The sequence below is a fragment of the Cynocephalus volans genome, chromosome 3 (assembly GCF_027409185.1).
Source record: "Cynocephalus volans isolate mCynVol1 chromosome 3, mCynVol1.pri, whole genome shotgun sequence".
NCBI classification, from domain to species: Eukaryota; Metazoa; Chordata; class Mammalia; order Dermoptera; family Cynocephalidae; genus Cynocephalus; species Cynocephalus volans.
The window spans coordinates 106,126,987-106,154,014 of NC_084462.1; the positions used below are offsets into that span (position 1 = coordinate 106,126,987).

The 27,028-nt window shown below is 49.3% G+C and overlaps 3 protein-coding genes and 1 pseudogene across 10 annotated transcripts; 1 reads left to right on the plus strand and 3 right to left on the minus strand.

Moving 5' to 3' along the window:
• Positions 1 to 973: 973 nt before the first annotated feature.
• NDRG2 (NDRG family member 2) lies at positions 974 to 9,632 on the minus strand. 5 transcript variants are annotated; one of them, XM_063091124.1, is made up of 18 exons: positions 9,531 to 9,617; positions 8,454 to 8,572; positions 7,905 to 7,972; positions 7,144 to 7,224; positions 6,771 to 6,812; positions 6,362 to 6,467; positions 6,010 to 6,130; positions 5,766 to 5,828; positions 4,650 to 4,710; positions 4,361 to 4,447; positions 4,112 to 4,168; positions 3,859 to 3,962; positions 3,339 to 3,383; positions 2,996 to 3,047; positions 2,693 to 2,740; positions 2,416 to 2,451; positions 2,199 to 2,250; positions 974 to 1,962 (listed from the first exon to the last, which is right to left on the minus strand). In XM_063091124.1, exons 4-18 carry the CDS (start codon positions 7,216 to 7,218, stop codon positions 1,796 to 1,798), a joined length of 1,116 nt encoding a protein of 371 aa, XP_062947194.1. In that variant the 5' UTR covers positions 7,219 to 7,224; positions 7,905 to 7,972; positions 8,454 to 8,572; positions 9,531 to 9,617; the 3' UTR covers positions 974 to 1,795. The 5 variants fall into 5 exon arrangements, with proteins under 5 accessions (XP_062947194.1, XP_062947195.1, XP_062947196.1 ...); XM_063091125.1 differs by lacking the exon at positions 9,531 to 9,617 and adding an exon at positions 8,900 to 8,961; XM_063091126.1 differs by lacking the exon at positions 8,454 to 8,572 and having other exon boundaries at positions 9,531 to 9,632.
• TPPP2 (tubulin polymerization promoting protein family member 2) lies at positions 9,103 to 16,423 on the plus strand. Of its 4 annotated transcripts, none has more exons than XM_063091130.1 (5): positions 9,103 to 9,399; positions 13,522 to 13,637; positions 14,010 to 14,251; positions 14,516 to 14,669; positions 15,431 to 16,423. In XM_063091130.1, exons 2-5 carry the CDS (start codon positions 13,572 to 13,574, stop codon positions 15,614 to 15,616), a joined length of 648 nt encoding a protein of 215 aa, XP_062947200.1. In that variant the 5' UTR covers positions 9,103 to 9,399; positions 13,522 to 13,571; the 3' UTR covers positions 15,617 to 16,423. The 4 variants fall into 4 exon arrangements, with proteins under 4 accessions (XP_062947200.1, XP_062947201.1, XP_062947199.1 ...); XM_063091131.1 differs by having other exon boundaries at positions 9,103 to 9,383; XM_063091129.1 differs by lacking the exon at positions 9,103 to 9,399 and adding an exon at positions 9,461 to 9,573.
• Positions 16,424 to 17,458: 1,035 nt separating this feature from the next.
• RNASE13 (ribonuclease A family member 13 (inactive)) lies at positions 17,459 to 17,920 on the minus strand. Its single transcript, XM_063088552.1, has one exon. The coding sequence runs from the start codon at positions 17,918 to 17,920 to the stop codon at positions 17,459 to 17,461; it is 462 nt and encodes a 153-aa protein (XP_062944622.1).
• Positions 17,921 to 21,594: 3,674 nt separating this feature from the next.
• On the minus strand, positions 21,595 to 21,707 carry LOC134374322 (5S ribosomal RNA; annotated as a pseudogene).
• Positions 21,708 to 27,028: the final 5,321 nt, after the last annotated feature.

Below are 27,028 nucleotides of genomic sequence, written 5' to 3' on the forward strand. Positions count from 1 at the left end.
CACTTCTGACACTGGCCTACCACATTAAAAACAGACTCAGTCTGTGGGAGAGAGTGATGAAATGCTCAAGAATCAAGAGCACAGTCCCTGCCCCACTTCCATGTCCATCAGTGTGTCAGCACTAGACATCAAGCTGCATTAGTCCTCAGCTCAGTTTTATTGAGTAAAGTGTATAATTGCCAGGGGGGGGGGGGGTTCTATAAAGCAATCTGGCAATGACCTTATAATATTCCATCCACAGTACTCTTGCTAATAACACTACAAAGTACCTTCTCATTTTTATTTCTTGCACCTAAAGAGCCCAATAATCAGCCTGCAATGGCTGCAAAATATCTGAATTCTTCTTAATGTTTGTTTATTCTTGTTGAAAAGCTTCTTAGAGAATCATAGTCTAATTAGCTCCCAGATCCCTTGGATTCCATGAGAGAGGAATTCTCAAGAGGAAATACTCCTTTTTGCTATGACCCTCCTGAAAGTCTTCAGATTGGGATGAACTATGAACAGCCCAACCCCTGTAGTAACTTCATGAGCTTTGGTCTACTAGATAGTTGATTGTATCAACTATCTAAAATGAAATCTAGGTGACCCTTAGGGAGGATCCTGCAGGAAGGTGGTCACAATATATCCTTGGGCACTTCAGTTAGCTTTCTTTACTTCTTTCTCAAAGATCATGATTTTGGTAGCATCTCTGAAATCCTATGGCATTTCTCAGTGACACATAACTGATAAGGAAGTCTTGTAAGATCTAAGTAGCTCCTCTCTCCCAAGCTTGAAAATACTATCAGTATCAAGGACAATACCATTCTATTGGAACAGGGGCTAGTTTCTATGGGGTCCTATTTTGTGAGGTGTCTACGCTACATAAGCCCTCTCCCATGGTTTATGTCACTTTGAGAAAAGAATGTGAGAGTTTGGCAGGGAGAGGCTAGGAAAAGGGGCATGATGCAGGCATATCCAAAGAATAATAATGGTGTTCAGATTCCTCTACAGTTTATTGTTATAGCATAAGGTGTGGGAGACAGGAAAGCACCCTCCACATGTAACACAGTGTGGTCAGAGCCCCAGGGTAGCCCTTTCCACCCCTATGCGAAGCCCCAAGCAGCCTGGCCCAAGCTTGGCTCCCTCCTCCGTCCCACTTAAGATGCACACTGAAAGCTACCAAAGTTAATGCAGCCAAATGGCCCCGGCACCTCCTATTGCCCTGGCTCCAGTCCTTCCACCGTATTCGTTCACTGCCTACCACCTCCCATATCAACTTCCTTTTTACACACTGGGTGTTTCTGTCACGTCCTGAGCACCACTAACCCACCAGCAAGCCTCCCCCGGTACACATTCATTCAGGCCCTACCCTTCAGAGGCCTGAAATGTTAATGAGAAGCCACATCAGCTTTGGTAAATGGAGTCCCAGCCCCAAATCCCCTGCTCTTGCAAATACAGGTTAAGTAGGGAGAGTAGGATGGAGGCACTATGACAACTACAACAACCTCTTATGCTTCATCTACAGACACCTAGATCAGGAAGAGGACACATGCCCTCTCCACCTTAACACCAAATTAGGGGAGGAGGAGAAGTTAGGGTCTGGGTCCCTAAGAGATACTAGGACATCTCTCCCAGGAGCTGGGGGAATGACAGGTTATAGGTCAAGGTTAGGGTAGCAATCAAAGATCAAGATCGTCTCCCTACATGATCTGCCCATTTTCCCTTGCTTACTCAGGCCCAGTGCCCTTATGCACCTCCCAGGTTAGTGCTGGGGGGAGGTGAGGGCTGGATCCCACACTGGGGTAACAAGGGTTATTCAACAGGAGACCTCCATGGTGTGCCCTGGGGTCCCTGAAGGGAGAGTCCCAGACTCGCTGCTCTGCGACATGGTGCGAGAACGGGACCGGTTGCCATCAATGGATGCTGCACTGGTCAGAGAGGCCGTGCGAGACCGGGACAGACGAGTCATGCAGGATGAGGCCACTGTGGAGACAGAAGGATAAGCAGCCAGTCAGAGAGGAGGTGGGGAAGGCAGGCTGGCAACTCAGTGCTTGGGTGAAAACAGAGTTATAACCGGGGCCACGGGGTCAAAGAGCTGGATTTGGAAGATGGTGGTGAATACAAGAATTAACCTAAAATGGTTCCACCCCTCAGTGCCCATCCTCCCCTCTTGTGCAGCATTCCCTTGTCCTCATGATAGCCTCTGTCCCCATACTCACTGTAGCCCATGCCTTGCAGGAAGTACTTGAAGGCCTCAGTCAGTTTGCCTGGCTGTGGAAGTAAGATGAGGACAGGGAAACAGTGAGGTGAGATTAGAGGCCAAGTTAGAGCCCAAGGCTGCAGCAGGGTGGGGGTGGGGTGTGTGGCTAAGGACAGAGTTCAGTGCCACTAATATCCCATCCCACTTTCCCTCCCATGGACAGCAGGGGTATTCACCTGAGTCAGCTGGGGCTGACCTCCAGAGTCGGCCATCTGTTCAGGAGACAGCCACCCAGAAAAAGTGATAACACACATAAATTAAATGAGCTGTGCAGAGATGGAGAAAAGGGTCTCTCTTTCCTAGCTTCCTCACTCCAGTCCCTTTGTTTTTTCTTCTTTCACCCCACTTGTTCCCATGCAGGACACTGGAGGCTTAGAAGCTGAATCTAGAGAAGATATATGGCCCTGGACCAGGGGCCAGGAGGCAGGCTGGGCATGGAGTAGGGTTACTGACCTTGAGGAACGAGGTCTGGGTGGGGTCCAGTTTTGAGTTACATTCCACCTGGAGTAAGTAGGAGGCTGAATGAATTAAGTCACACTCCCTGTGGCTCCTCCCCTCCAAGGGACCCCAGGACCCAGACTCCAGTCCCCTTCCTATCAGCCCCCTCCCCAGCTCCTCCTTACCAAGAATCAAATTCTTAATGCACCAAAGTTGATCTCCTATCCCAAACAGAGCTTGCCCCTTGGCAAGATACCACTTTGACCACCACCTTAGGATTCCAACCCTTCTTCACCCACCACAAAATTCCCTACTGACCACTGCTTCTTCATGGGGTGCTTGGTCTCCTACCACCAGCATCACAGGGCACCTAGAGGTATAGTGTCATGGAGAAGACAGTGAACCCCTGGCACTTCTCCTGCCTCTTCCTAGAAGAGCAGCTGGAAAATGTCTGGCTCCAAAGAGGAAACAGCCCTCTGTTTCACCTGCTGACCCCACCAAGAGAATTCAAAGGGGGAAAACATAAAGGGAGATGATTTGCTTAATAGGACAGAGTGGGAGGTGACAAGGAAATTCCCTGGCAAAGACTTTCTTCTAAGGGCTATAAGCACCTAGGGAAGATCCAGGGAGAGGGGCAAAGCCTTCTCTCTTAAAGTCTTACTTGAGAGTGTTATCGCTTCCACGCTCAATGTTCAGGTCTCGGCGGCTAGAGAGAGGTTCAAAGAGTAGGAATTTTAGGCAGGCATTGCTATCCATTCAGATATAAGCTATCTCCCTCATGAGGAAATTATTCGGCCCCAAAATTATGGCCAAATATTAGTGATTAAAAGTGGAAAACGAAGGAGAAGGTGGCAGGCAGATCCCAAGCACAACCCCTAAAGTCACTGTGCTTTAGGTCCCTGGTCAGAGGGCAGGGAAGGGGGAGGAAGGGCACAAGGACAAGAGCTCATCTTCTGGCAATCCAAAAATCCAAGAGAGATAAACAAGAGAAAGGTGACAGATCTTCACAATTCTTCCCACTGGGTCTATCCTCAAGCTGCCCCAGTCGCACCCCAAATCCTGCCCTCCTTGCACACTGCACTTCTCGGACTTCCCTCTCCTCCCGTGCTCCCCATGAGCCCCAGCTACTGCTTCTACATTTCTCTCACATGCACACACTCAAACACACACAGCACACCCACTTATTATAGCTGTTCCAGTACAGTTCAATGTTCTCCAGGTTAGGTGCATGTGAAATGATATTTCTGTACTTTTGTATAAACTCAGAATTTCCAGACAGCTCTTCCTGAAGAAGAGAAGAGTTGGAAAGAGAAGCCAACAATTACTGGATGGGAAGAAAGCTTGCCCCAGATCCTGTCCCAACTAAGGAAGTCACCCCACGTATTCCAGTCCCTGCTGGTCTCCTCTACTCCCTTATCTTGCACAACCACCTACCTGGCTGAATAGATGTCCAAGGATCATCTCCGAAAGAGTAGAGGTGAGGCCCGTTAGCTATGAGGAAAGGACAGGTGAGAAAGTTCAGGACATTATGGTGAGAAGAGACCCAGGCATAATAATAGCTTAGCTTTCCTGCCTGATCACCCCCTCCTTGAAGTTCACAGGCCATTCAGTTAGGTCCAGTCAGGTCCTGCCTATACAAGAGGAACTCCCACCCTAGATCCCAGCACACAGGCCCCTCCAAACCTTGTGGGCTGCCCAATCCATCCAACCCTTGGCATTAGGATCAATGTTGATGAGGACAAGACCTTCAACTGTGTCTGGGTGGTTAAGCTGAGGAGCAGCAGAAGGAAGGAAATCAGAAACAGCGCATGGCCTTCTCCCCTCCCCACTGAGCTCCACCCACTCTGGGGCTCCCATAGTACCTGACTCCCCACCATCGTACTCACTTCCTCCCCCAAAAACACATGAATAAACAATACTCTGATTCAGGCTAAACCCTCCTTTCCCTCTTCTGGGGGTTTTTATTTCTTACAGCATATCGTGACAGGATGTAAGCTCCTGCTCCTACACCAACTCCAATTATCGTAGAGAAACTGTAAAAGGGAAATAAATGTATGTCTCATGGGTTCTGGTGTCCAAAACCTGCCACAGCCCAATCTCTTAAATTCCTCACCCTCCTTCCCAAGGCCACGGGCACAAAGAAGAACAGAAGGGGACTTTCCTTTGGGGGATGATAAAAAGGAAGGTACCAAGGAGCTAAAGACTGGCCCTGGTAATCAGTGTAGATCCCTGAAGTCTATCCCCTGCTTCCTCTTGGAGAACTTGTGTCTTGAAAAGAAACACCCATCTACTGGCCAACCAGATGCAGTGTTTTACTATATAGATAGCTCTTTATCCATTCTCAATTTTCAGGAGCAAGTTCAACTTGTTCTGCTTTAATTCCTGGTTCCTCTAGAGGAACAGGGAAAATGGAACTTAAAAAAGCAAGATGTAGGCTGGCCAGTTAACTCACTTAGTTAAAACATAGTGCCTATAACACCAAGGTCAAAGGTTCAGATCTTCTTACTAGCTAGTCACCAAAAGAAAAAAAGGCAGCAAGATGTGAAAACAAACAACTTTAGGGAACAACATGCTGAGAGCCATGGTGTCCAGGAAAAGCCAAGCCAAGAACAGAACCTAGGAGTCAGCATCTGCTTTTGCATACCAGAGAAGCCATGTCCAGCTTTCTCTTCCTTCTCCCACACTGTCTTACACACAGGGCTCCCAGTTCACCAGGTGTGTGTATGGAGGAGGGGGGAGTGGGAGGGAAAGAGACAGGTCTATCTGGTTCCTCAGGGATTGTGTCACCCCCTTCTCCTCCTCTCTAGCTTCCTGATCAGAGAGGCCCCTCCTCAGCTTGAGGAAAGGCCAAGCATAAACCCTTCCTTTTCCTTTCCTCTGTTCATTAAGGCTACTCTGCTAACTCTGATTAATTTTCTAAACTCACCATCCTTCCTCTCACCAGTCAAGGTAAGAGCATGGAGGAGAAAGGATATATCAAGGCCAGAGGCTAAAACTAGCCCAAGAACCATGGTGGACACACAAGTTCTAAGGGCCTCCTTGTGCTGGAAAGGGAACTCTGGTTTGGAGGGGTCCCCAGGGCTCTCACTTTAAGTACTGAAGGATGCAAGGGATCATGTCTGCAAGCTGGTCCAGAGATGGGTATTGATATCTGGAGAAGAGAGGAACATTAAGGAAGCTATCAACTGCCCCCAAGCCCCCCACCTTAGGAAAACCTATTCCTCCTCTCCAGGAATCGCCACTGCCTTCCCTTTCCTCCTCCCCGGTCCAATCTTCTCCATGCCTGCCCTGTGCTTCACAGTCTGGTGCAGGGGTAAAGAGCTAATTCTTACCCCAAAGGGAACACGGGAGCCCCCTCTTGCATTCCAGGGGCATCCACATGAACCCGCACGAAGTTCTGAATGATTTCCTGCATATCCCCGAATTGAAACAGCGGCTGGAAACAAGATTTATCTAAAGAGAACCCACATCACCCCGACAATACAATCAGACAAGGAAAAGTGTCCCCAAGTCAGCACCCGCAGTCTTTCTTTCATACCATGGTCAGACCAGAAGAGAACATCTCCTTGACATGCCGCTCCACACCCTTCTGGCCCACACTCACCCCTCCCCTCACACTGGGTTTTTACCCTTCCCTCCAGTCTCTTCCCAGAAAGTAACAGAAGGGGAAATGAAGGTTCTTACAGTTGAGTCCCACATCATGGTAGGTGAGTATCGCTGGGCGTTTGGGTTTGGGGGTGCCATAGACAGTAAAAGTGACAGAGCCATAAGGTGTCTCCACAGAGTGAGTCTGCAGGAAAACGGGTCACTATCAGGTGGGAGTTAGGCTGAGAGGAAAAGGGGTGGAGAAGGAGCTATACAAAAGTCAGGGAGTTGGGGAGTGGACAAAAAGGAGAAGGGAACAAAAAAACAGTTTCAGCAAGAATTTAGGAAAACAGGGCAGTAGAGGATGATCTGATCGAAGAGATGGGGAAGGAAAACGGCTAGAATAGAAGGAAAGGAAGTGAGGAGAAAGAGGCAGGTAGGGGCCTTCTCTCTACTGGGGAGAGGAGAGCCCCTCCTCCCACCCTGGCACTACCCCCCAAGCTGTTACCTGTCCCTGGTCCAGGAGGATTCGGGCAGCTAGCTCAGCCTCCTGGAGAGAGACACACACACACAGATCCACACAGAAACACACAACCATGTAGAGTCACAGATAGAGAGACAGACACAAAGACAGGTAGGCAAATAGAGACCAAGGACAGAAACAGATTGACAAAAAGAGACATGGAGAGGATGAAGGTTAGTGTATTGACGAGACAGAGGCCTGGGCTCCCAGCTGTACTGTACGGGGAGAGAGACCTGGGTAGAGGTGGAGAAAGTAGGGTGTGGGTTAGAATGAGGTCAGCGGGCTTGGGAAGTCAGGAGGTGAGGGGGATGCTCAGAGGTCTGGAATTAGGCATGGGAGTCAGAGGATCTCTAATAACCTTGGCCGCCTCAGGTGTCTGTCCTGGCAACAGTGGCTTCTCCTCCATGATCTGCACCTCCTGCAGCTCTGCCATGGTGGCCTGGCAGGGTGAGGAAATAACATGACTGGGGGGTTGCCACCACAGCCCACATCTCAAACACCTGGCTTCCTCTCTCAGTACAGGACAATGCCGGGTGCTGAGGGACCCAGGAATTGAAGACTATTCAAGGACACAGAGGGCCTTTCCTGCCCCCAGCTCCATTTCCAGTCAAATCAGAACACGACTTCTCTTCAGACCAGTCATCCTCACTGCTGCCCCTCAACACCCTCACCTCCTTCCCCTGTCCTGGACAGAAATACCAGAATGGGGCAGCAGTGCATCTCAGATTTCCCAGCCTATAATTAGGGGCCACCCCACACTTCCAGTTAAGTAGATGGTAAAACTCATGGCTCAGTGACTGGGTACTCTAAAGATACCAAGGGAACAGGGTAGTGAGAGTTCACAATTGACTACGACCTTCAACTAAAGTCTCAAGGTCAGAAGCTCAAAGGAAAAGGGGCTAAAAATGACCAAAGCAACATGACAAATTGGGGGAGGGTGAAAAACAACAAAAGAGGGACATCTGTGTCCCACCGACCCAATGCCTCCCTTCCAAGCCTCTCCCTCCTGACTATGAATGAATTAGTATACATTCAACATTAGTAGGGCCTGTGAAGAGCAGAGGACCTGTGCACACCTGCCCAGGAAGGAGCCCCCAGCCTGGGGGCAGGGTCACTTACTGGGCTTCTGTTGGCAGATGCAGTGAGATTAGGGGTCAGGGTTCTCACTTCTGACTCCACTCCGGGGTCTGAGAAAACACAGCAATGAGGTAAATGACATGGGAGACAGATGCTGGGTCTTTTAGGGACAGAAAGACCCAGACTCCTGAAGTCACCAACCCTCCCCAGGTCACTCTCCCTCGGCAATCTCTACCCCTGGGTCCAGAGAACAGGTCCTTTCTAAGCTTGAACTAGAATCAATACAGGCTGGAGGTGCCTGCGGGACAACAGAGCACGTATCGGTCCAGGTTGAGGGGGAGGAGAGAAGGAAGTGCTGATGTGGAGGAAAGCATGGCTGTGTCAGAACCTCTGGATTCTAATCCCGTCTCTGCCACTACCAGTGTGACCTTGGCCCAGTCAGTTACCACTCTTGGGCTCAGTTTCCTATCTACAAACTAAAAGGGAGGGCTGAGGGATCCCCAAGATTTTTGACAGCTCTCGAGTGAGCTGAGAGTAGCAAAGCATGACTGTTTGCCTTCACCATTTAAAAACAAACAAAAAGCCTCGTGCCTTCGCTTCTCTCCTCCACCCAGTTTCTGTGTAGGTCCCGCGAGTAGAGCAACGGAGAGGAGGGCGGTCTCCTAATCTCCTCCCAGCCTCCACCGACGGCCCGCGAGGGCAAGCGACAGCTGGGAAGGGATGGGTAGGGCTGATGGGACCGTCCGGGCCCAGCACCCGGAACCTGTCCCTTCGAGTCTCTACGCTGCCCGTCCGCGTGGGGACTGACACCCTCGCGCAGCGGGCACACAGCGCCCCGGACCCCGAACACCACCTCACACACACCGTAACCCGCCCTGCCGCTCGCAGAGCCACCGCCTTTGTGCGCAGCAGCCAAGCGCCCCTCCTTGCGGGCCCCTTCCCGGAGCCGTCAGCTCCAGGGGATTGAGATCAAACCGCCCACCGGCGCGGCTAGCGCCTTCCAGGCCCCGCGGCCGCTCGCCTGCCCCTCCCCCTACCTGCTGTCGCCGCGGTCGCTTCCACCTTCACTTGCCTTTGACTCCGACCCGCCCCGGCTCGGGATCCCCACAGACCCGCCCCCGGCCCGCCCCAGCCCGCCCACGGGCCGACAGCTCCCTGCAGGTCCGCCCAGACCCCCAGTAAACACGCCCCCCCCCCTTTTCTCCGCCCCAGGTTGTCTGCGGCTCAGGAAAGGGCTGTGCTGGAGATGGGAGGGCGACTCTAAGGAAACTGCTGGATGCTTCCTGGCTCCCCACAACATACCGCCCCCAACGGGGCGGTGTGGGGTGTTCGGGGATTCCTCAGCCGGGAGAGGAGTCCCACGGCCTCCCTCGACACCGCCCCCACCCGCGACCGGGTTCTGCCTATCGCGCTCTGGCGCCGTCCTCCACCCCCCGACTCAGTAGTGTGGACGGGTAGGGAACCCAGAGTGCTGACACCCCACGCTTCCTACTCCGGCTGCCCTCTCGGAAACAGAGCGAGGTTAAGGCAGGAGGAGGTGGGCGGGGATCGCCACTGAGGAGGCGGGGGTCTCGGAGGCCGGGAGGGGCAGGTGTGCCTGCACGGAGTAGGGGCGGGGGGCGTCGAGGGCGCAGGAGTCCCGACTCCGAGCGCCCAGGGTCCTGGTACCTCCTCTCTTCGCGCGTCCCGACGCCTGTTCTCCGGCTGCTCGGTGAGAAGTTGTACAAAAAGGCAGGGAGGCGGGGCGGGGAATGCGGGGGGCCGCTATAAATAGAGGGCCATCACAGGAGGGGGGAGATGATGGCCCACGGGGACTCCCGGGTCAAGGCCCTAAGGGGGAGGGGAACGGAGGAGGGGCCGGGGACCCCCAGGGGCTCTGACTCCTGGGTAAACAGGCGCGGGGGCGGAGTTAACCCTGCGCGGGTGGAGTAGGGGCTTGGGGAGGACGCAGTGTCCCGGGCTGAGACCCAAGAGACCCCGTGGCTTCGGTGCTAACCCCTCCCAGTCCGGCCCAGAAAAGGAGGCCGAGACCAGCTCAGACCGGCTGAATTGCAACGCCCTGGCGATGATGTGTTGGGCACTGCTGCATCTTCTCTGTGCTTGGGTGGGTTTTCCATGCTAGACTACACATACACACACACACGCACACGCACGCACACTCACCCAGATGCACTCTCCCTGTGACCCTCAGAGGAAGGCCCCCTGGAATGGGATAGTTGATGTGACTAAGGGAATTCGAAGTTGTCTTAGGCAAAAGGAAACCAGATTGAATTTCTCCCCACCTGCCCCCCTTTTAGCTCCCCCCTCCCAGGATCATCCCCGCCCCATCCCCCTTCAGCCTGGTTCCTGGGTTGCCATTTCGGGGGCTGGGCTCCAGGCCAGTTGTGAACAATGGCCAATGGAACTTGAGCTGCCAACTGCAACACCAGCACAGACTGCTCCCCCAAGACCCCCAAACTGCCCTCCCCACTCCTGCCTGGGAACCACCCCCCACCACCACCCTCAATACCCGCAATCCCCCCTCCCATCCAAGGAACATCAATGCCCCTTTCATCCCCACTTGGCAGGGTCTATTGGAAAGAAGGAGAGGCCGAGAGGGAGGAGGTGACCCAGAGTAGAACTGGTCAGGCTCAAACCCAGCCTTCAACAACCCCAAATCTAAGGGACCCCCTACATCCCCCAATTTGGAGCATCCAAGTTTTTCTCCATTCCCTGCTCCCACTCCCTTCATAACTATTTTCCTAAAACTGGCACAGAAGCTGGGCACCCTGTCTCCTCGCCTTGTCCCTTCGTTCGCTCTTCCCTCTGGATGCCAGTTTAACATTCTCCTGGACAAGGAAAAGCCTGCTGGAATCAGGATCATAGCTATAGATGCATAGGACAGAGGAGAGAATCTCACCAGCCCTAGTGGAATTTGGGAAGAAAGAGAGCCTAATATGAGAACTTTTGCCTGCAGGCTTCTCTGATGTGTGTAAAGTAGTCTTACTTGGAGTGGGGGAGGGAAGGACCTGAAGGTTCCAGCATCTAAATTCGTCTCTGGGTCAGGATGACTCAGGGGGAACCTGATAAGGGGCCTACGCAGGGGGTAGGGGGGCAGGGGCGTGGGGGGAGGGGGCGGAGGTGGGAAATTTCCACTGAGAGCTACTTGCTTCCTAGGCCTAGGGGTCCAGGCCAGCCTGCTGCAGGCAGAAGTGAGGCTGGTTCTGCCCTAAGATAGGGTTCTTACACATCAGCACAGCCTAATGTGGGTGTAAGTGTCCCAACAGGGACAGTCTCTCTCTCTAACCTCCTTCCCTTGCCCTGGGCCAGGAGCAGCTTCAGACTATACCTTCACCCCCTTACCAGCCAGCTGCCAAAAACAAAAAAACAAAAAAAACACAAACTATACCTTCAACTAAGCAACAGTTTGAAGTACCTGTTGTGTGCAAGCCACTGTGTAGATGTATTTCAAAGCCTGAAGTCTGGTCTCTAGAATTTATGATGAAGTATTCGAGAGAAGGTATAAACACAGAAAATGTTTTTTAAAATTGCATATATAAGGGCCGGCCCGTGGCTCACTCGGGAGAGTGTGGTGCTGATAACACCAAGGCCACGGGTTCGGATCCTATATAGGGATGGCCGGTGCGCTCACTGGTGAGCGTGGTGCTGACAACACCAAGTCAAGGGTTAAGATCCCCTTACCGGTCATCTTTTTAAAAAAATAAATAAATAAAAAATAAAAATAAATAAAAAAATAAAATAAAATTGCATATATAAGATCAATTGTTTAGATAATAAGTCTCATAGCAGTACTTTTCCACCCTTCTCAAGTGGGAGATCAGAGATTTCCATCCCTTCATGATGGTTTTAGTATCCTCGATGGAGAAAATACAAACTATAAATTCAGCAATACTTTCAAATAAATTTGTACAGTATTCTGATAATCACAACACGTGTATATGTAGTGATATCCCCTTATGCAAGGCATGCTGTTTACTCAGTTCACGTTCAATCTTCTGTGTACATACGGATTCCAGGGCCCCTTACGATACTCAGAAACCCTCACCCCAGTGGGCTGCAGCCCACAGACTAGGAATCATCATCTCACTATAATTAAGAGGAGGGAAAGGGCTTTGTTCCTTTGGTGAACCACCCAGATGAGAAGTGCAACCAGGGAATATTTGAGTGGGAGGGAGGGGCATTCTATCCAGGCAGAGAGAGAGTACAGGGGAAAGTTCGGAGGCAGAAATACACAAGTTACTTTGAAGAATTGACTAGTAGCTGTGATATGAAAGGCACTTTCCATATATTACACCCCAATACTGTAAGGTAGGTATTATTGTCCTCACTGTATGGACTGGAAATTGAAGCTCAGAGATGTTTAGTAACTGTGCCCAAGGCCACTCAGCTAGTAAATGACATATCTAGGATTCAAATCCCTATCCAGATCCATTCTGTTCCAGGGACTATGCTCTTTCCACTACCAGGTAGCCTCTCAAGTGTATAGTGATCAGCTATTATGTCCCCGGCTGAAGAAGAATGTTGAGGAGAGGTGGGTGATGTTTGGTGAAGCAGATTGGGGCCAAGTTGTGCAGGTCCTTAAATGCTAGGCAAAAAGATTTGGCAATGAAGTACCTTAGAATATTCTTGAGCAGGAGTAATGGATAGAAAATACTGTTTTGTGAAAATTAATCTGATGGGAAGAGGGTAATACAGATGGATTATGGGGTTGGTGGGAATGAAGCACTGGATTTAGGAAAGAGGTCGTTTAGAAATCAGGGTAGTCGTCCAGATATGAGATGATAAGAACTTGGATGAGGGTGGAACTAACAGGAATGGAAAGAAAAGAATGGATTTGTAAGACAAGAAGAAAACATTTATAGTAATTGGTAGGTGGGAAGGGAAGAGAAGTCACCAATCTAGTTGCTCTATTTGAGGATCCCTGAAGTTCATCTATCTATAGGGCTTCTGACCAGAGAAAAGGCCAAAGACAGAAACCTCTGAGGAACATCTTTGACCTGCACAGAAACTTATCTGGAAGATTTTCAGAGTCTGAGACTCACCCTTACTCTGACCCATTTTACTGTGACCTGCCCAGACCTGTTAACACTCCAGGGAACATGTTCCATCCCTGTTGGGACCAGCATTGGAAGTCATTTAAAGTTCCTGTTGAGGTTGGTCTGCCAAAGCTGGTGGAATTCTTCATGCTGGTCAGTACACCTGAGCCTGGAGACTAGAAAATAGGGCAATGTTGGACTGATGCCAGCCTGTTTTTGTTAACCCCTTCTGCTGTGGTCTGAATGTTTGTGTCTCCAGAAAATTTGTATATTAAAATCCTAACTCCCAAGGAGGAGGTGGGATCTTTGGGGAGGTGATTAGGTTTCATGAGGGCAAAGCCCTCATGAATAGGATTAGTGCCTTTATAAATAGGCCTAAGGGAGCTCATTCACCCCTTTCACCATGTGAGGACACAGCAAGAAGGCACCATCTGCGAACCGAAAGCAGCCTTCACTGGACACTGAAATCTGCCTGCACCTTGATCTTAGACTTCCCAGCCTCCAGAACTGAAAGAAATAAATTTGTTGTTTATAAGCCATCTAGTTTATGATATTTTGTTATAGCAGCCCAGATGGACTAAGACACCTTTCCTGCACTCACCTCAGCTTTTGTTGTGAGGCAGGGCATCAGGCGATTTGACCAAGACCCAGGGGATTGTTAAGCTGCGCTGAAATGATGAGGGAAGTTTGGTCATCAGAAGAGGTCAGAAATGGCAACTTGCTCAATTCAGCACGCAAGGTAGGGAGACCAAAAGCCCCTCCTCAGAAAGCAAGGGTTGTAGGTGGGGCCAGAAGTGATGTCACATAAACACTGCTGAGGTCACAGACAGTCTCCCCAGCCAACTGGCTCCCACATATCTGCACGCACTTGTTTACAAAGGCTGGGAAGGGTCAGACACCATCCAGGCACTCTTAGGTATGAAAAAGTGGCAGGGAAGCAGGTACTAATAAGTAAGTAAGGTCCCAAGGGCTGAGGAGAAGAGATTCATGCTGTAACTTCAGTAGGTGGGATGGGAGTGAGGGGGAAAAGGGGAGAAGGTGACAGGGAGGAGGGGAGTTGTTCCTGTTGCTGACCGATTCTATCTTAACCCCCATCCTCATTACTCCTCAGTCCTCCCTTCCCCTCCTCCCTCACCCCCTAGTCTCCCACCCTACCGCCCTCCCCCACCTCCAGCTGACCATGGCATCAGAAGCAGAGAAAACATTCCACCGGTTTGCTGTCTTTGGAGAGTCATCAGGTAGTGGTGCCGAAATGAACAACAAGAACTTCTCCAAGCTGTGCAAAGATTGTCATGTCATGGATGGCAAGACAGTCACCTCTACTGATGTGGACATCGTGTTCAGCAAAGTCAAGTGAGGGGCCAAAGTGGGGGTGGGGGATGAGTAGATCAGGCAAGGTAGTTGGCCACCACAGGGTTCACGTGGCTCCCGTGGAGGGACATTTGCAGTGTGCCTCCTGGGCACCTGCTGGTGCCTGGCACAGTGCTATTTTCTGTCTTTGAGACATTCAGTGATAGGACAAAAGAGGCCAAATCTGAGTAAGGGAAGGGTTGGACCTTGGAAGGTAATGATGAATTCATGCTCAAAAAGTTTCTGGATTTCTGTCTGACTGACTAGGGCCAAGAATGCCCGAACCATCACGTTTGTACAGTTCCAGGAGGCAATGAAGGAACTGGGCCAGAAGCGGTTCAAGGGGAAGAACCCAGATGAAGCCCTGGAGGGCATTTATAAACTCATGGAGGGCCAGGATCCAGCCACCACTGGTGTTACTGTGAGTGACATTCTTCATCCCAACCAGTGACCCTACTTTCCTAAATCCTAGTGCTCCAGTCTCCCCTCCCACCCTCCAGTGTCACTGACCCTGCCAACAGTGTAACCGGAGGGAGACAGGGCAGAAAGTCTGTGGTGCACTGTTAGTATTGGAACAGACTTTAGAGATCATCTACTCGTTTCAGAGGTGAAGAATCTATGGCCCAGAGAGGGAACGTAACTTTCCCAAGGTCCATAGCTATTTTAATAGTAGACTTTAGACTCATTCACAAGTCTCCAGTATATGAGCCAGGCAAGTAGGGTTTGGTGGCTTTTTGAGGACACTCATGTAGAGGACTTGGCACCTGATCTGCACTCTTCCTCCTGCTCTTATTTACAGTTTAATCTAAGACCTCCTGCCTCTCACCCACCCTCTTACTTAATTGTCCCCTCTGTACTAAAAGCTCTTTCTACTCTGCATATTGGATCTGAGGGTGAAGTCCTCTGGAAGCTACCTGGTCAGAATAACTCCTCTGAAAACAAAAACCCATCCTGTCTCCCCACACACCACATGCATTCTCATGCCAGACTCCTCTCTCATGAGTGGATGGCTCTTGCCAGATTTCATGCCCACAGCTGCACCTGGCCTTAAGAGAGCAGTGCGTGGCAGAAGCAGAGAAAGAGCTCCAGGCACTTGCTCTGAGTATCTAAGGCCATCTTTGGGGAAGGGATGCGACAGTGCAGGGGAAGAAAGAGGTCTCAAACCCATCTCCTGGCTTGCAGAAAGCAACGACAGTGGGTGCAGTGGACCGTCTGACAGACACCAGCAAGTACACCGGCAGCCACAAGGAGCGCTTTGATGAGAGTGGCAAGGGCAAGGGCATTGCAGGACGAGAAGAGGTGACTGACAACTCAGGCTATGTGAGCGGCTACAAGGGTGCTGGCACCTATGATAAGAAGGACAAGTAGAGAGGAGCCGCATCTTAGCCTGCTCGCCCCAACCCTGCATCTTAACATCAGGGAGCCTGGGAAACAATAAACATCTGTGTGTGCAGCAGCTAGTGAGCTCTGTCAAATGAGGGTGAGGGACATGTGAGCCCATTTGTGTAGAGAGAGGGAGAAGAGAAAGGTCAAGGAGGCTGGGTTTTCAGCCCAACACCTTTTACCCTGCTCGGCCTCATTCCTACCAACCAAACAGTGGTATTCCCCTCAACTGCTTCAAAGAACAGGACTGGGGAATATATTTAGAGATAAGAGATGAACCAGATGTGGAGGCAAAAGTATTTGCTACTTGTGTTCACACATTACTGGTATCCCCCCGCTCTACCTCCCAAAAGGGTATAGCAATTCCTGACTTGACATACTATGACACAGATACTACCTATTAGATCTTTCCTTGTCCCTCCACCTTCCTCATCCAGTCCATGTTTTGTTGGGGGAGAAATCGAAACCAGTTAGGGTGCCTGACTCCTGTTATGAATTTGGGCTAGAGTTGGAGGGGAGGGAGAATCCATTTTAAACACCCAGCCCAGAACTGAGTTACCCTACCCCACCCCCTTCATGGTACCCACGGCACAGAAGCTCTTCCTGACTGCTGAGGATAGCCCAGGAAGATGGCCAGAGGTGGATGGCCACCAGGACTTCAAGAGTAGCTGAGGCTGGCCCGTGGCTCATTCGGGAGAGCGTGGTGCTGACAACACCAAAGTCAAGGGTTAAGATCCCCTTACCGGTCATCTTTAAAAGAAAAAAAAAGAGTAGCACTTCTGGTACACTAAGAAAAAGGGAATTAAATTAGAACTGAACCAGTTGTGTGTTTTTTAACTTTTTATTTTGAAAAGACTATAGATTCACAGGAAGTTGCAAAAAATAGTACAAAGAGGTCCCGTGTATCCTTCTCCCAGTTTCCCCCAATGGTTATATCTTAAATAATTCAGATGTGGTTCTAAAGCTTCACATGACTAGAGCTGGGCCTGCCTCATCCCCTGCCTTTTCAGTGGTAGACCCTGGACTTTGGATGATTTGGGAAGAGCTACTGGAAGGAAAGGGAAGCAGGAACTTTTGGGGGAGTGGGTGAGAGAAGATAATCTGAAATTCCAGTGAGCCAAGGTGAGAAGGATGGAAGGAAAAGAGGTTGGAAAAAGGAAGGCAGGATGTCTAAGGATAGTTGGGATTGCGGGGAGAGACAGCACTGGGGTCCATGGCGGAAGGAGGGAGGAAAGGACAGGATACATGAAGGGAGAATCAATGATTTCACAGAGAAGAGCAGGCTGGGAGCTGGGGGTGTGGGGAAGGCAGGCTAAAGCAAGACTAAGGGTCTCAGGAAGGCTCCTATAGTTAGAGGCATCCACCATGTGGGTGAGTGAGTGGAGGGAGTTAGAAGAATGACGGGGAGGACAGATGAGAAGGGTGGGGGAGGGAGTGAGATGCAGAGCTGGGTGCCTGTTGCCATGGTTGTGCGCTCAGGCCCTGGGCTTCCATCCAGGATTCAGAATTTGGCCCAGTGGGCGGACAGTCACTGCCAACTGGACACAGTCAGCTTCTTGGGTGGGTTTTACTGTCTCTGGGAGAGGGAGGACGGTGGTGGGGATGGTAGGGAGGTGGTAAACGAGTTGGAAAGAGTCTAGAAGACAGTACAACTTTGCATGGTGATCAAAGCCCTAGACATTTTCCTGCCTACCTGGTGTCCTGGGAGGGGACCCTGCTTGCTTTGGAAGTCAGGGAGGAAGTCTTGTTGCAGCGATAAGAGTTTTGGAAATGGGGACAAGCTGACCCGTAGTGGTGGAGATGGAGGTGGTTCAGGAATTAAATTCCCTAGTAGTGGCCTATGATACCTATCGGTTCAGCTTCATACTTGCCAGAGCAGAGCAGGTAGAGTTTTTGGTTAGTTAAGGTGCTATTGTAGTGGCAGCTGGTGGGTGGCTGTTCCATCCCCTGGGAGCAGATCGTGATAGGGAAGGAGTCCTCGGTAAGTGTGCAGTATTCATTGTAGTTCTCACAGAAGCTCTCACTATATTTGCAGTTCTTCTGGATGGCTTTCCAGGGGGCATGGATCACATAATGGATCTTTGGGCAATACCAGTGTTGCATTTTGCCCCGCACATAGGCCATCACACCGTTACAGTAGCCCTGGAAATCCTCTGGGTAGTGAACCTTGGGATAGTCGATGTGTAAGGTGTGGAAGTTCTTGACAGTAGTCTGCAGCTGGATGTTCAGGACCGGAGTTTGCCCTAGAACAAGCTGAAGGAAAAGGAGCCGGGCCATAGCTGATGCCATTCCTCCTGCTGGCAGAGTTAAGATGGTTGGAGGGAGAGGTGGGCATAGAGTGGCTGTCTTCCCCTTCCCAGTGCTCCAGCATTCCCCAACCTTCCCTATGTGCCTTTTCTACCAGGTAAGAGTGGTCAGTACCTCAGAGATCATCCAGACCAAAGTCCTCATGCCCCAGAGAGAAAACACTTGCCCAAGGCCACCCAGCTAATCAGCCACCTTTAGCCATTCCCCCCTCTCCTTTGGTCCACCACAGGGTCTCAGCCTCACCCAGTGTGTGAGCTGCAACACTTGCAGAATAGGAGGTCCAACTGGTCCTATGGTGAGAGACTTCCCAGTTATCCTTGGTCCCTTCTGGTAAAAATGCAGAGGGCATAGAAGGAACAGGCTGAGCTGACAACTCAATTCTCTGATGGCTCCAGAAGAAGGACAAGAGCTAAAGACAGATGGGTGGGAGCGGGGATTCTTCTTGCCTGAGGCCAAGGACAGCCCAGAGGTGAGAAGAGGCTAGGAAGTTTTCTGGGTAAAGGCCAGTCTGGGAGCCCCTGTGCTGAAGGGGTTGAGTGGGTGGAAGGAAAGAGACATTGCTATCTGGCTGCCTCCTCTCTGGTGTATCATTAGAACACTTAGTTCCAACTTCCTTACCAGAAGTCCTTTGATGTTTGCTCTGGTCCACAGCCTCTGCTCTCATGGTAAGGGGAGAAGGAAATCACTGTCATGCTTCTGAGGAACAAAGTGCTTCTACCCTGACCCTCAGAGAACAGAGGGACCACCACTCTCTCATCCCACTCACGGGAGCCCAGGAGACCATGTATGCAGGGGCCTCCACCAAAGTGCCAGGCTAAGAACCAAAGACCTCCATGTGGACTCCCCACATTCCCTGCCATCAACCTCAATCTCACACCAACACGCCTCACCTGTGCCTCAGGTCCTGTTAGAGTCAGGGCACTCTTGGAAATCTGTGCACGCTGACTCCAAAGCCTCAGACTTGGCAGGTTGGATTCAATAGCATAGCCAGCACCTGAGGGAGTGTGGACACCTGAGCCTGGCCTGAGCAGATTCTTGCTGTTGGTTGGTCTTTGGGTAGTCCGTCATGCTGAGGAAAGGGCCTTTTTCATCAACACCTGCCCCTTCGTCAGAAGCAAAGAGCTAGCTCCTCAGAGCCCGCCAGCCCTCGTCCTTGACTTCCACAGGCCTCTCAGCTTTGTCTCCTTGCAGGGTATTCTCCAGATTTGGGGCTTCCTCTTAGGAAAGCCTTTTCACTCTCACCCTGGACAGCAGGAATGGGGAGTCAGATGCAGAATGCTGAATGCTCCAAGGCCCATTGTGTAGCTCAGGGAGTTGGGGGAGGCACACAGAGAGACATATTGATGTCCTCACTTGCAGCCCGGCTAAACTTGCTCTTTCTGACAGCAAAAACTACAGTCCAAAACTGAATCCATCCTCCCCACAACTTGCTTATCCTTCTGTGTGGTCTGTCTCAGTTTTCTCAGTTACCTACACAAGAAACCTGAGAGTGATCCTAGATTCTAGACCCCGCTGTCTCCCTATCCCCACGTATTGGGAGGCAGTACTGCATGGTGATTAAGATGAAGGCTTTTGAGTACAACAGACCATTGAATTGAATCCAGGCTCAGTAGCTTATGTGCTGTAAACCATCAACCTAAGTTTACTAAGCCACTATAAGCTTCCATTTCTTCATCTGTTCATGAGGATGGTATTTTACACCTCATGGCAGTATTAGGATTCACTAAGATGTATATCAGGAACTTTTAGCCCAGTGCCTGGCACATGATAAGTACTCAGTATAAGCATGAGTCCATCAGTCATGCAGCCCTGATAACCTTATGTAAAACTTTTCACAAATCCATCCTTTCCATTCCTATTTCTTCCCCTTCTCAGATTCTCTCTCCTGGAAACCACGCACTCTCCAACTCCAGTAAGGCTCAACTCAAATATTTCTTTTATATAACTGCCAGCGTAAAAATGCAGTCCTCTCTTTTTTTAAAAAGTCTACAACAGCTTCTTGTTTCTTATAGAGTGTATAGTCCACACTGCATCTCATAGAACAAGAGACCTTCTGTATTAGTCAGTGTCTGTTGCTTACAACATATATCCCTGAAACTGGGTGATTTATAAAGAAAACGAAATTTATTGCTTACAGTTTCTGAGGCTGGGAAGTCCAAAGCCCATCAGGTGGTGGCAACAGTGACTCAGGAGTTTCACACTGCAAGATGGTGGAAGCAGAGAGAGAGAGAGAAAGACTCTCTTCTCTCTTCTTTTAAAGCCTTCAGAACTACGCCCCTGACCACCATTTTTAATCCATTCACCACAGCACAGTCCCACAATCCAGTCACCTCTTTAAGGCTCCACCCTTCAATCACCATAACAAGATTTTCCACCCTCCTAACAGTCACAGTGGGGGCCAAGTTTCTAATACCTTAAACTTGGGGGACACAATTCAAGCTTCAGTGAGTTTGGGGGGGCATAATTCAATCCACTACACCTTCCACAATCTTGCTCCTGCCCATGTCTGCAGTTGCATCTGCATCCCTGCCTGCTTCCCACCTGGTGCCCCCACCGACCCCCATGCCCTTGCTCATGCTGTCTCCTCCACCTGGAAGGCTCCTCCTCCTCCTCCTCCCCCTCCCCTTCTTGCCCCCATCAATTGCACTGAGCTAGCTCATAAGAAGACTCCGCCCAGAAATCCTGTTTAAGAAGCCTCTGCTTGGAAGACCTCCCCCGTCTGTATCCTTGAGCCTGCTCAACAAGAGGACACTGAGGGGGAGCTCATGAGTGGTGTGCCTGAGCCTGGATGACTCAAGTCTTTGCCTTGAGGAAGCCAATCACATTGTGGTCCCAGCCTCAAATCACGCTGCCTCTTCCCTAGTCTCTCAAGGTTGCAGCTTCCCTGGGAAGAGAAAGGGGCTTTTTAATGCCCTTGGTCTTCCTCTTCCTTCATTCCCCGCCTTCCCACCACCACTCTTCACTCCCACACCCAGCACTACTCACTCACCTCTGTACACACAATTACAGAAACTGAACAGCACATTGTTGAGGGAAGAGTTCAGAATCTAATACTGGATGATCTACTGAGCTTCTGTTTCCTCCTCTATAAGGAAGGATAATACCTTTCTTACCTAATAAGGCTGCAAGTATAATATAGGACAGCAAGTGTGAAAGTGCTTTTTAATCATTAAACAATATATAAATGGATATATAAACAGTATATAAATGGATAATATATAAGTGGACAAACAGATATGGTTTCCTAGGTTTTACACCAACTCACTTATGACACCTGTAAAGCCTCTATTATTCCCTAAACAAGCCTAGTGTCAGCACCCTCACCAACTCCCCATCCCTGCTCTGCCAGTCTAGAGCCCCTGTTAACTTCTGCCTTAGAATTCACTTCCATGGGGCCGGCCCGTGGCTCACTTGGGAGAGTGTGGTGCTGATAACACCAAGGCCACGGGTTCGGATCCCATATAGGGATGGCCGGTTCGCTCACTGGCTGAGCGTGGTGCTGACAACACCAAGTCAAGGGTTAAGATCCCCTTACCGGTCATCTTTTAAAAAAAAAAAAAAAAAAAAAAAAAAGAATTCACTTCCATAAGCTTATGATTAATTTTTTTTGGGGGGGGGGGTTAAATTTTTTTATTTATTTACTTATTTATTTTTAAAGCCTACGGTACCTGGTATTCCCAGGTGGTCTCCCACCCAAATACTAACCAGGCCTGCTTAGCTTCCTAGATCAGATGAGATCAGGTACATTCAGGGTAGTATGGCCATAGACTATTTTAAAGTAATTTTTAAAAATTGATTGTCAGGCCGGCCCGTGGCTCACTCGGTAGAGTGCGGTGCTGATAACACCAAGGCCACGGGTTTGGATCCTGTATAGGGATGGCCGGTTTGCTCACTGGCTGAGCGTGGTGCTGACAACACCAAGCCAAGGGTTGAGATCCCCTTACCGGTCATCTTTTTAAAAAAAAAAAAAAATTGATTGTCAAGGGCCGGCCCATGGCTCACTCAGGAGAATGCGGTAGTGATCACACCAAGGCCACGGGTTCGGATCCCTATATAGGGATGGCCGGTTAGCTCACTTGGAAGAGGGTGGTGCTGATAACACCAAGCCAAGGGTTGAGATTCCCTTACCGGTCATCTTAAAAAAAAAAAAAAAAAAAATTGATTGTCAAATGCTATCTGAAAAGCACTGTGACAAATGTTGTAGAAAAATATGAAGGTAAGTAAGACTGTTGCAGTCCAGATTAAATTTATGATTCAGTAGGAAAGACACATGTATAAACATATGTTACAAAGACGTGAGCACAGGTCCAGGGACAGTGCTGAGTGGGGATGGAGTGGTGGGCCTTCAGGTTTATCCTATAATGATCCCTGGGATTGCTTCGGCCATTCTGACATCCTCAGCATGATTAGAGTAAGCCTAAGATTTGTGGGATTGTTATCCCCATTACACTGGGCTTTACATATACAAGAATTACCCTAGAGACAAAGAAACTAAGTTCTAAAGGGACAGTAGCTGCTCAAGGTCATGTCTAATTCAGTGGTTCACAATGGGGGGCAATTTGGTAATCGGAGACATTGTTTGGTTGTCATGACTGGGAGCTGTCACTGGCATGAGGCCAGGGATATTGCTGAACATCCTACTTTACACAGGGCAGTTCCCACAACAAAGAACTATCCAGACCAAGTTGTAAATAGTGCTGAGGTTGAGAAGCCTTGTTCTAATTAATAAAATAATCAGATTTCCTAACAAGACCAGACTGACTTGTACTTTATGTATTAAAAAGAGTTTGTAAACATCTAGGACTTAGAAATATTTTTGTTAAACAGATTTGATTGTAATAGTGCTGGTTCTTCTACCAGCAAAAGGGGTACTAATAGTTTACTTTTGAGACAATAACTGAATTATTTTCCTGTAGAGATGACCCTCTGCATGAAATCATCTACACATTCTCTCCCTTCCTCCCCAATGGTAACCATTTGTAGAACAACTGGCTAGGGCACAGGTGAAGGGGTGACTCCCTGTGACTGAGGAGAACCACAAGATTTTGCTCTGAGTGGGTTCACCACAGTCTCAGTGGCAATAAGTTTTGTCCTGTCCAACTCAAATGGTTCAAACAGTATGTTGTGTCATAGACAGTTGCTGGGTTGTCCTTGCACCCAAAGGATTGCTTCAGCCAACTCAACGTTCTTGTCATTGTGTCACCTCAACCCTGGGGCTCAAGTCTGGGAGTTGCATTGTCAGTCCCTCAATCTGCTAACAAATTTTGTGGATTGGTTGTGATTGCACTGGAGACTGGGATTATTCAGGAGCAAAGCAAATGCTTTCTACCCTAGCAGTTGAATCAGTTAGGGTCACTTCTATGCTACGCACTATACTTTGTCCTGTGGAAGGTACAAAAGAAGTGTACCAGGTGGTCCTAATCTTCTGAGAATTGACAGTCTAAGTAGGAGAAAAATGATAAATACATGTGAAAAAATAACCAATGGTTCAAGGCAGAAAATTATACATCTTGAAGCTGTAGGAATTTAGAGGTCAGAGAAAGTTTTCCTGGAAGTTCCTCCTGGGGCCTTGGGATGGGTCTCATGGGGCAGTTAGTAGTTAAGTGGAAATAAAGAGGATTATGAAAGGTATGTTTGAGAAAAGGGAGAAAAACAGTCTGGTTGGGATGGAGGCACTCTGGCAGAGAAGTCAGAGATAAACTTAGACAAGTTGCTAGATTGTGGCAGACCCTGCGTAGCAGGCTAAGGAATTTATACTTTATTCTGTACGTAACTGGGGAGCTGGCAAGGGCTATGAGATAGTGACCTGGTGAAGCTGCCAGCCCCTAGACCGGGTCCCTTCTCCTATACCCTGGCTTGTCCAAAGGCATTGGTCTGAAAGCAAGGATGCCAGCTCTGTCAGTGCTGCCTCCTCCAGACCCACAGCTGCTCCAGGAAGGTCGTGGGAATTCAAACACCCAAGCAAGTCCCACATCTGACCCCAGCTTGCTGTGTGCTTCACTTTCCCAGCCTTCGAAAATGAGTCCATTACCTTTATTTATCCAAGGATCAACACAATTAAGATAACAGAGCTTGGATCTGCTCCTGTTTGGAGGGAAAATCTCCTGGGCTTTCCTTTGGTATCCAGAGGCTGTGTGGAACTCCGGAAGAGAGAGAGGGAGGCTTGCTCTGAAGGGTGGGCACCAATCCAGGCCCGCCCTCCTCCCTTCCACTCCCCCTCACTCCCTCCCAACTCAGGCTAGAGGAAGCAGCAGCTGTTGTCCTGTGGGGAAGACAGGCAGAGGTCCACATGGCACTGCTGGGATTTTCACAACACCCGCCCCAACTTAAACACACACACGCAACAGCAGCCTGTGGAGAGGTTGGGCCCAGTGGAGCAGTGACAATGGCAATAGAGGGAAAAAGAGGCTAGGTAAAAGTTGCTTGTATGAGGGGCTTTCTTCTCTCCCATCTTCTCTCCCACCACTTTGTCCTCGGCTCGCCCTCTCTCCGTTGCTCTTCTCCCTTCCGCAAGACTCCCTGACCAGTCCTTGGCCTGCTGCCTGACTCCTTTTGTCCTCCCAAACCTTGTCCCCCTTCCTCCATCTTTTCCTCTTGCTCCATGAATGCAGAGAAGGTAAAATAGCAAAATTATCCTACCACGTGCAAAGTAACACAGATCTTGGGAACTAGTAGTTTAAGCAAAAGAACAAAATTATCTGCTTTATCCAAATAATTGAGGCAAAGCAAAGTTTTCAGCTGGTATTGTACAGATGGTAGGTTCAACTCTTCTACTCCGATTTTCATGTGCAAATGTAAACCTTTACTCTCTTTTCCCTTTGATCTGAGAGAGTAGGGACATGTTTATTTCACTTTCATGAAGTACTAAGGCAGCCTTCTAGAGAGCCCAGCATAATGGAGTTAAAGAGCAAACTAGGATAATTATGATGAGAGGAAAACATAAGAGCAGAGGGCACTTCAAATCGTGATTTGGAAACATTTCACTCTAGGATAATGGGAAGTGAAAGGAGACTGGGCTAGGAATTCAAATGAACTCACAGCTCTCACCTCCTCCCCCCACATCAGCCTCCACTCCAAGGGTTGGACAGGCACGTGCTGATACCCGTTTGATCCACGGTCTGCCGAACCATTGATTTTATCTCCAAATATTTGTGTTTCTACAGCAGCAGGGGCATACACTCTATCCAGAAGTTCATCCTGCGAAGATTCAAGCACCTTGACAAAGAAGTGAACAGCTGTACCCACAGCCAGGGCCTGGCTGAGGGCAAACCAAGGAGCCAGTGGCTTGTGTGAACTTGTTCTTGGTTCTCTTTCGCCATCTAGAGGCATTTTCTGTCTCAAACACCACGTTTTCTTCTGAAGATCCTTCATCCTGACCCACAATTGTGCTCTCCGTCTACCAAAATTATGTCCCTCTGGCCTCAAAATAAATACCTCATCTTCCTGACTTGAAATCCTAACTTTTGGACCAGAACACAAACCTTAGATCCGAGCACAAACAAACTCTGCTCTTATACACAGAGCACAAACCTTATAATCAAGATGGTTTATGTGACTTCCTTACAATTATAATCCACACAACAGGTGGGTGATCCTCTAAATAGACAGGATCACCTCTGCTTAGAACCCTCTAGGGCCTGCCATGGTCTCAGAGTAAAAGTCACAGCCCTTCTAATGGTCTCTAAGGTTTCCATTGATCTGGCCCCTGGTCCATCTCTGAACCCCTCATTCCCCAGCTCCAGCCACACTGGGCTCTTTGCTGTTCCCCTGACACCACCGAAATCCATCTGCTTTAGGGCCTTTGCAGTGCTGTTCTCCCTGCCTGGAACATTCTTTCTCCAGACAAGCACAAGTTCACTCTCTCATCCTCAAGTCTCTCCCAGAGTCACCTGCTTCAATGATCCTACTTAAAAATCACTGCCCACCAACCTCTATCCTGTTCTATTTTTTTCCTTAGCAAGTATCACTTTGAGCAAAGTATATAATATGTTTATTTTTACTGTTTTTCCCCAATGGAATGTAAGCTCCACAAAGGTGGGGATTTTTGTCTCTTTGGTTCACTGATATATCCCAAGTACCCTGGTACACAGTAGGTGCTCAGTAAATATTTCTTGACTATAATGAAGTGAATCTAAGATTTTGAGATCACCTACTACTTACAAGTAAATTCTGAAAATAAAAATACCATTTCCCAGGCCTTTGCACACACACAAATAGAGATGCTTCTCTGTCTCAGTGTCTCAGTTCTCATGAGTTTCACATTCCAAGCTCAAGGTAGCCCCCAGAGCAGCACTGACCCGGACTGTCCACACAGCTGGAACCACCACAAGGAACAATAGGACAAGGTGAAGGAAGGGCTAGGGCAGGATGTTGAGAGCAACACAACCACCAAGAGTGGGGTTTAGGTTTTGCAACTTTCAGTAAAGAAGGGAGGGAAAGAGTAAAGTTGAGAGGTGTTGGGTGCCTTCTCCAGGTAAAGCCAAGTGGCCTTGGCTGGCACCTGGAACTGGAGAGGCCCAAAAGAATGAATCATTATGGAATAGTTGAGCTGTTGGGGATGGTGCTGGGCATCATGATCGTGATGATTCATTCACTTCCCCATCTCCTCCATCTCCTCCAAAAGAAAAGCAGTATCTCTGAATGACAAGAAACCGTATAAAGCAACTTTCTAGGCTATTTTATCTGTACTTGAGGTCAGAGAAAAAGCAATTCTTAACACCACATTGATTAGCTCTTCCCAGGATCATGAACCAGAGGTGTGTATAGGAGGAGATAAATGACAACTCTCCCTGAAATTCATTTGGGTTGACATCTGGATCAGGTGATTTATTAAAGAGTCATTAAAAACATGTGGCCAGGGGCCAAATATAGTCTTTGAACGTGAGAATTCAAGCTTCCTCATTGCTGAACATATTTATGCGGGTACACTAGCTCCATAGGTATCCACTTATTTGGGATATATAAGTAGGAAGGCACAAACCTTATTCATTTTCTGATCCAGCAACTGCTCATCAACCCGCCCCCAACCAGAAGCAGCAGAGCCCGGGCTGGCTCTTAAGGAATTAGGCAGTGAGAAGACGCCCTCAAAGA

Bases quoted from the DNA above. Each gene is read 5' to 3' on its own strand.
- NDRG2 (XM_063091126.1), bottom strand. From the start codon at position 7,218: ATGGCAGAGCTGCAGGAGGTGCAGATCATGGAGGAGAAGCCACTGTTG. The intron at 3,384-3,858 runs GTGGGTGTGCTG...ACCTCTCTCTAG, and splicing joins TACTGGAACAGCTATAATAA to CCGCCGAGACCTGAACATTG. The intron at 2,452-2,692 runs GTCAGTAACCCT...TCTCCTGAACAG, and splicing joins CCCAGACCTCGTTCCTCAAG to ATGGCCGACTCTGGAGGTCA.
- TPPP2 (XM_063091130.1), top strand. From the start codon at position 13,572: ATGATGAGGGAAGTTTGGTCATCAGAAGAGGTCAGAAATGGCAACTTG. The intron at 14,252-14,515 runs GTGAGGGGCCAA...CTGACTGACTAG, and splicing joins ATCGTGTTCAGCAAAGTCAA to GGCCAAGAATGCCCGAACCA. The intron at 14,670-15,430 runs GTGAGTGACATT...CCTGGCTTGCAG, and splicing joins CAGCCACCACTGGTGTTACT to AAAGCAACGACAGTGGGTGC.
- RNASE13 (XM_063088552.1), bottom strand. From the start codon at position 17,920: ATGGCATCAGCTATGGCCCGGCTCCTTTTCCTTCAGCTTGTTCTAGGG.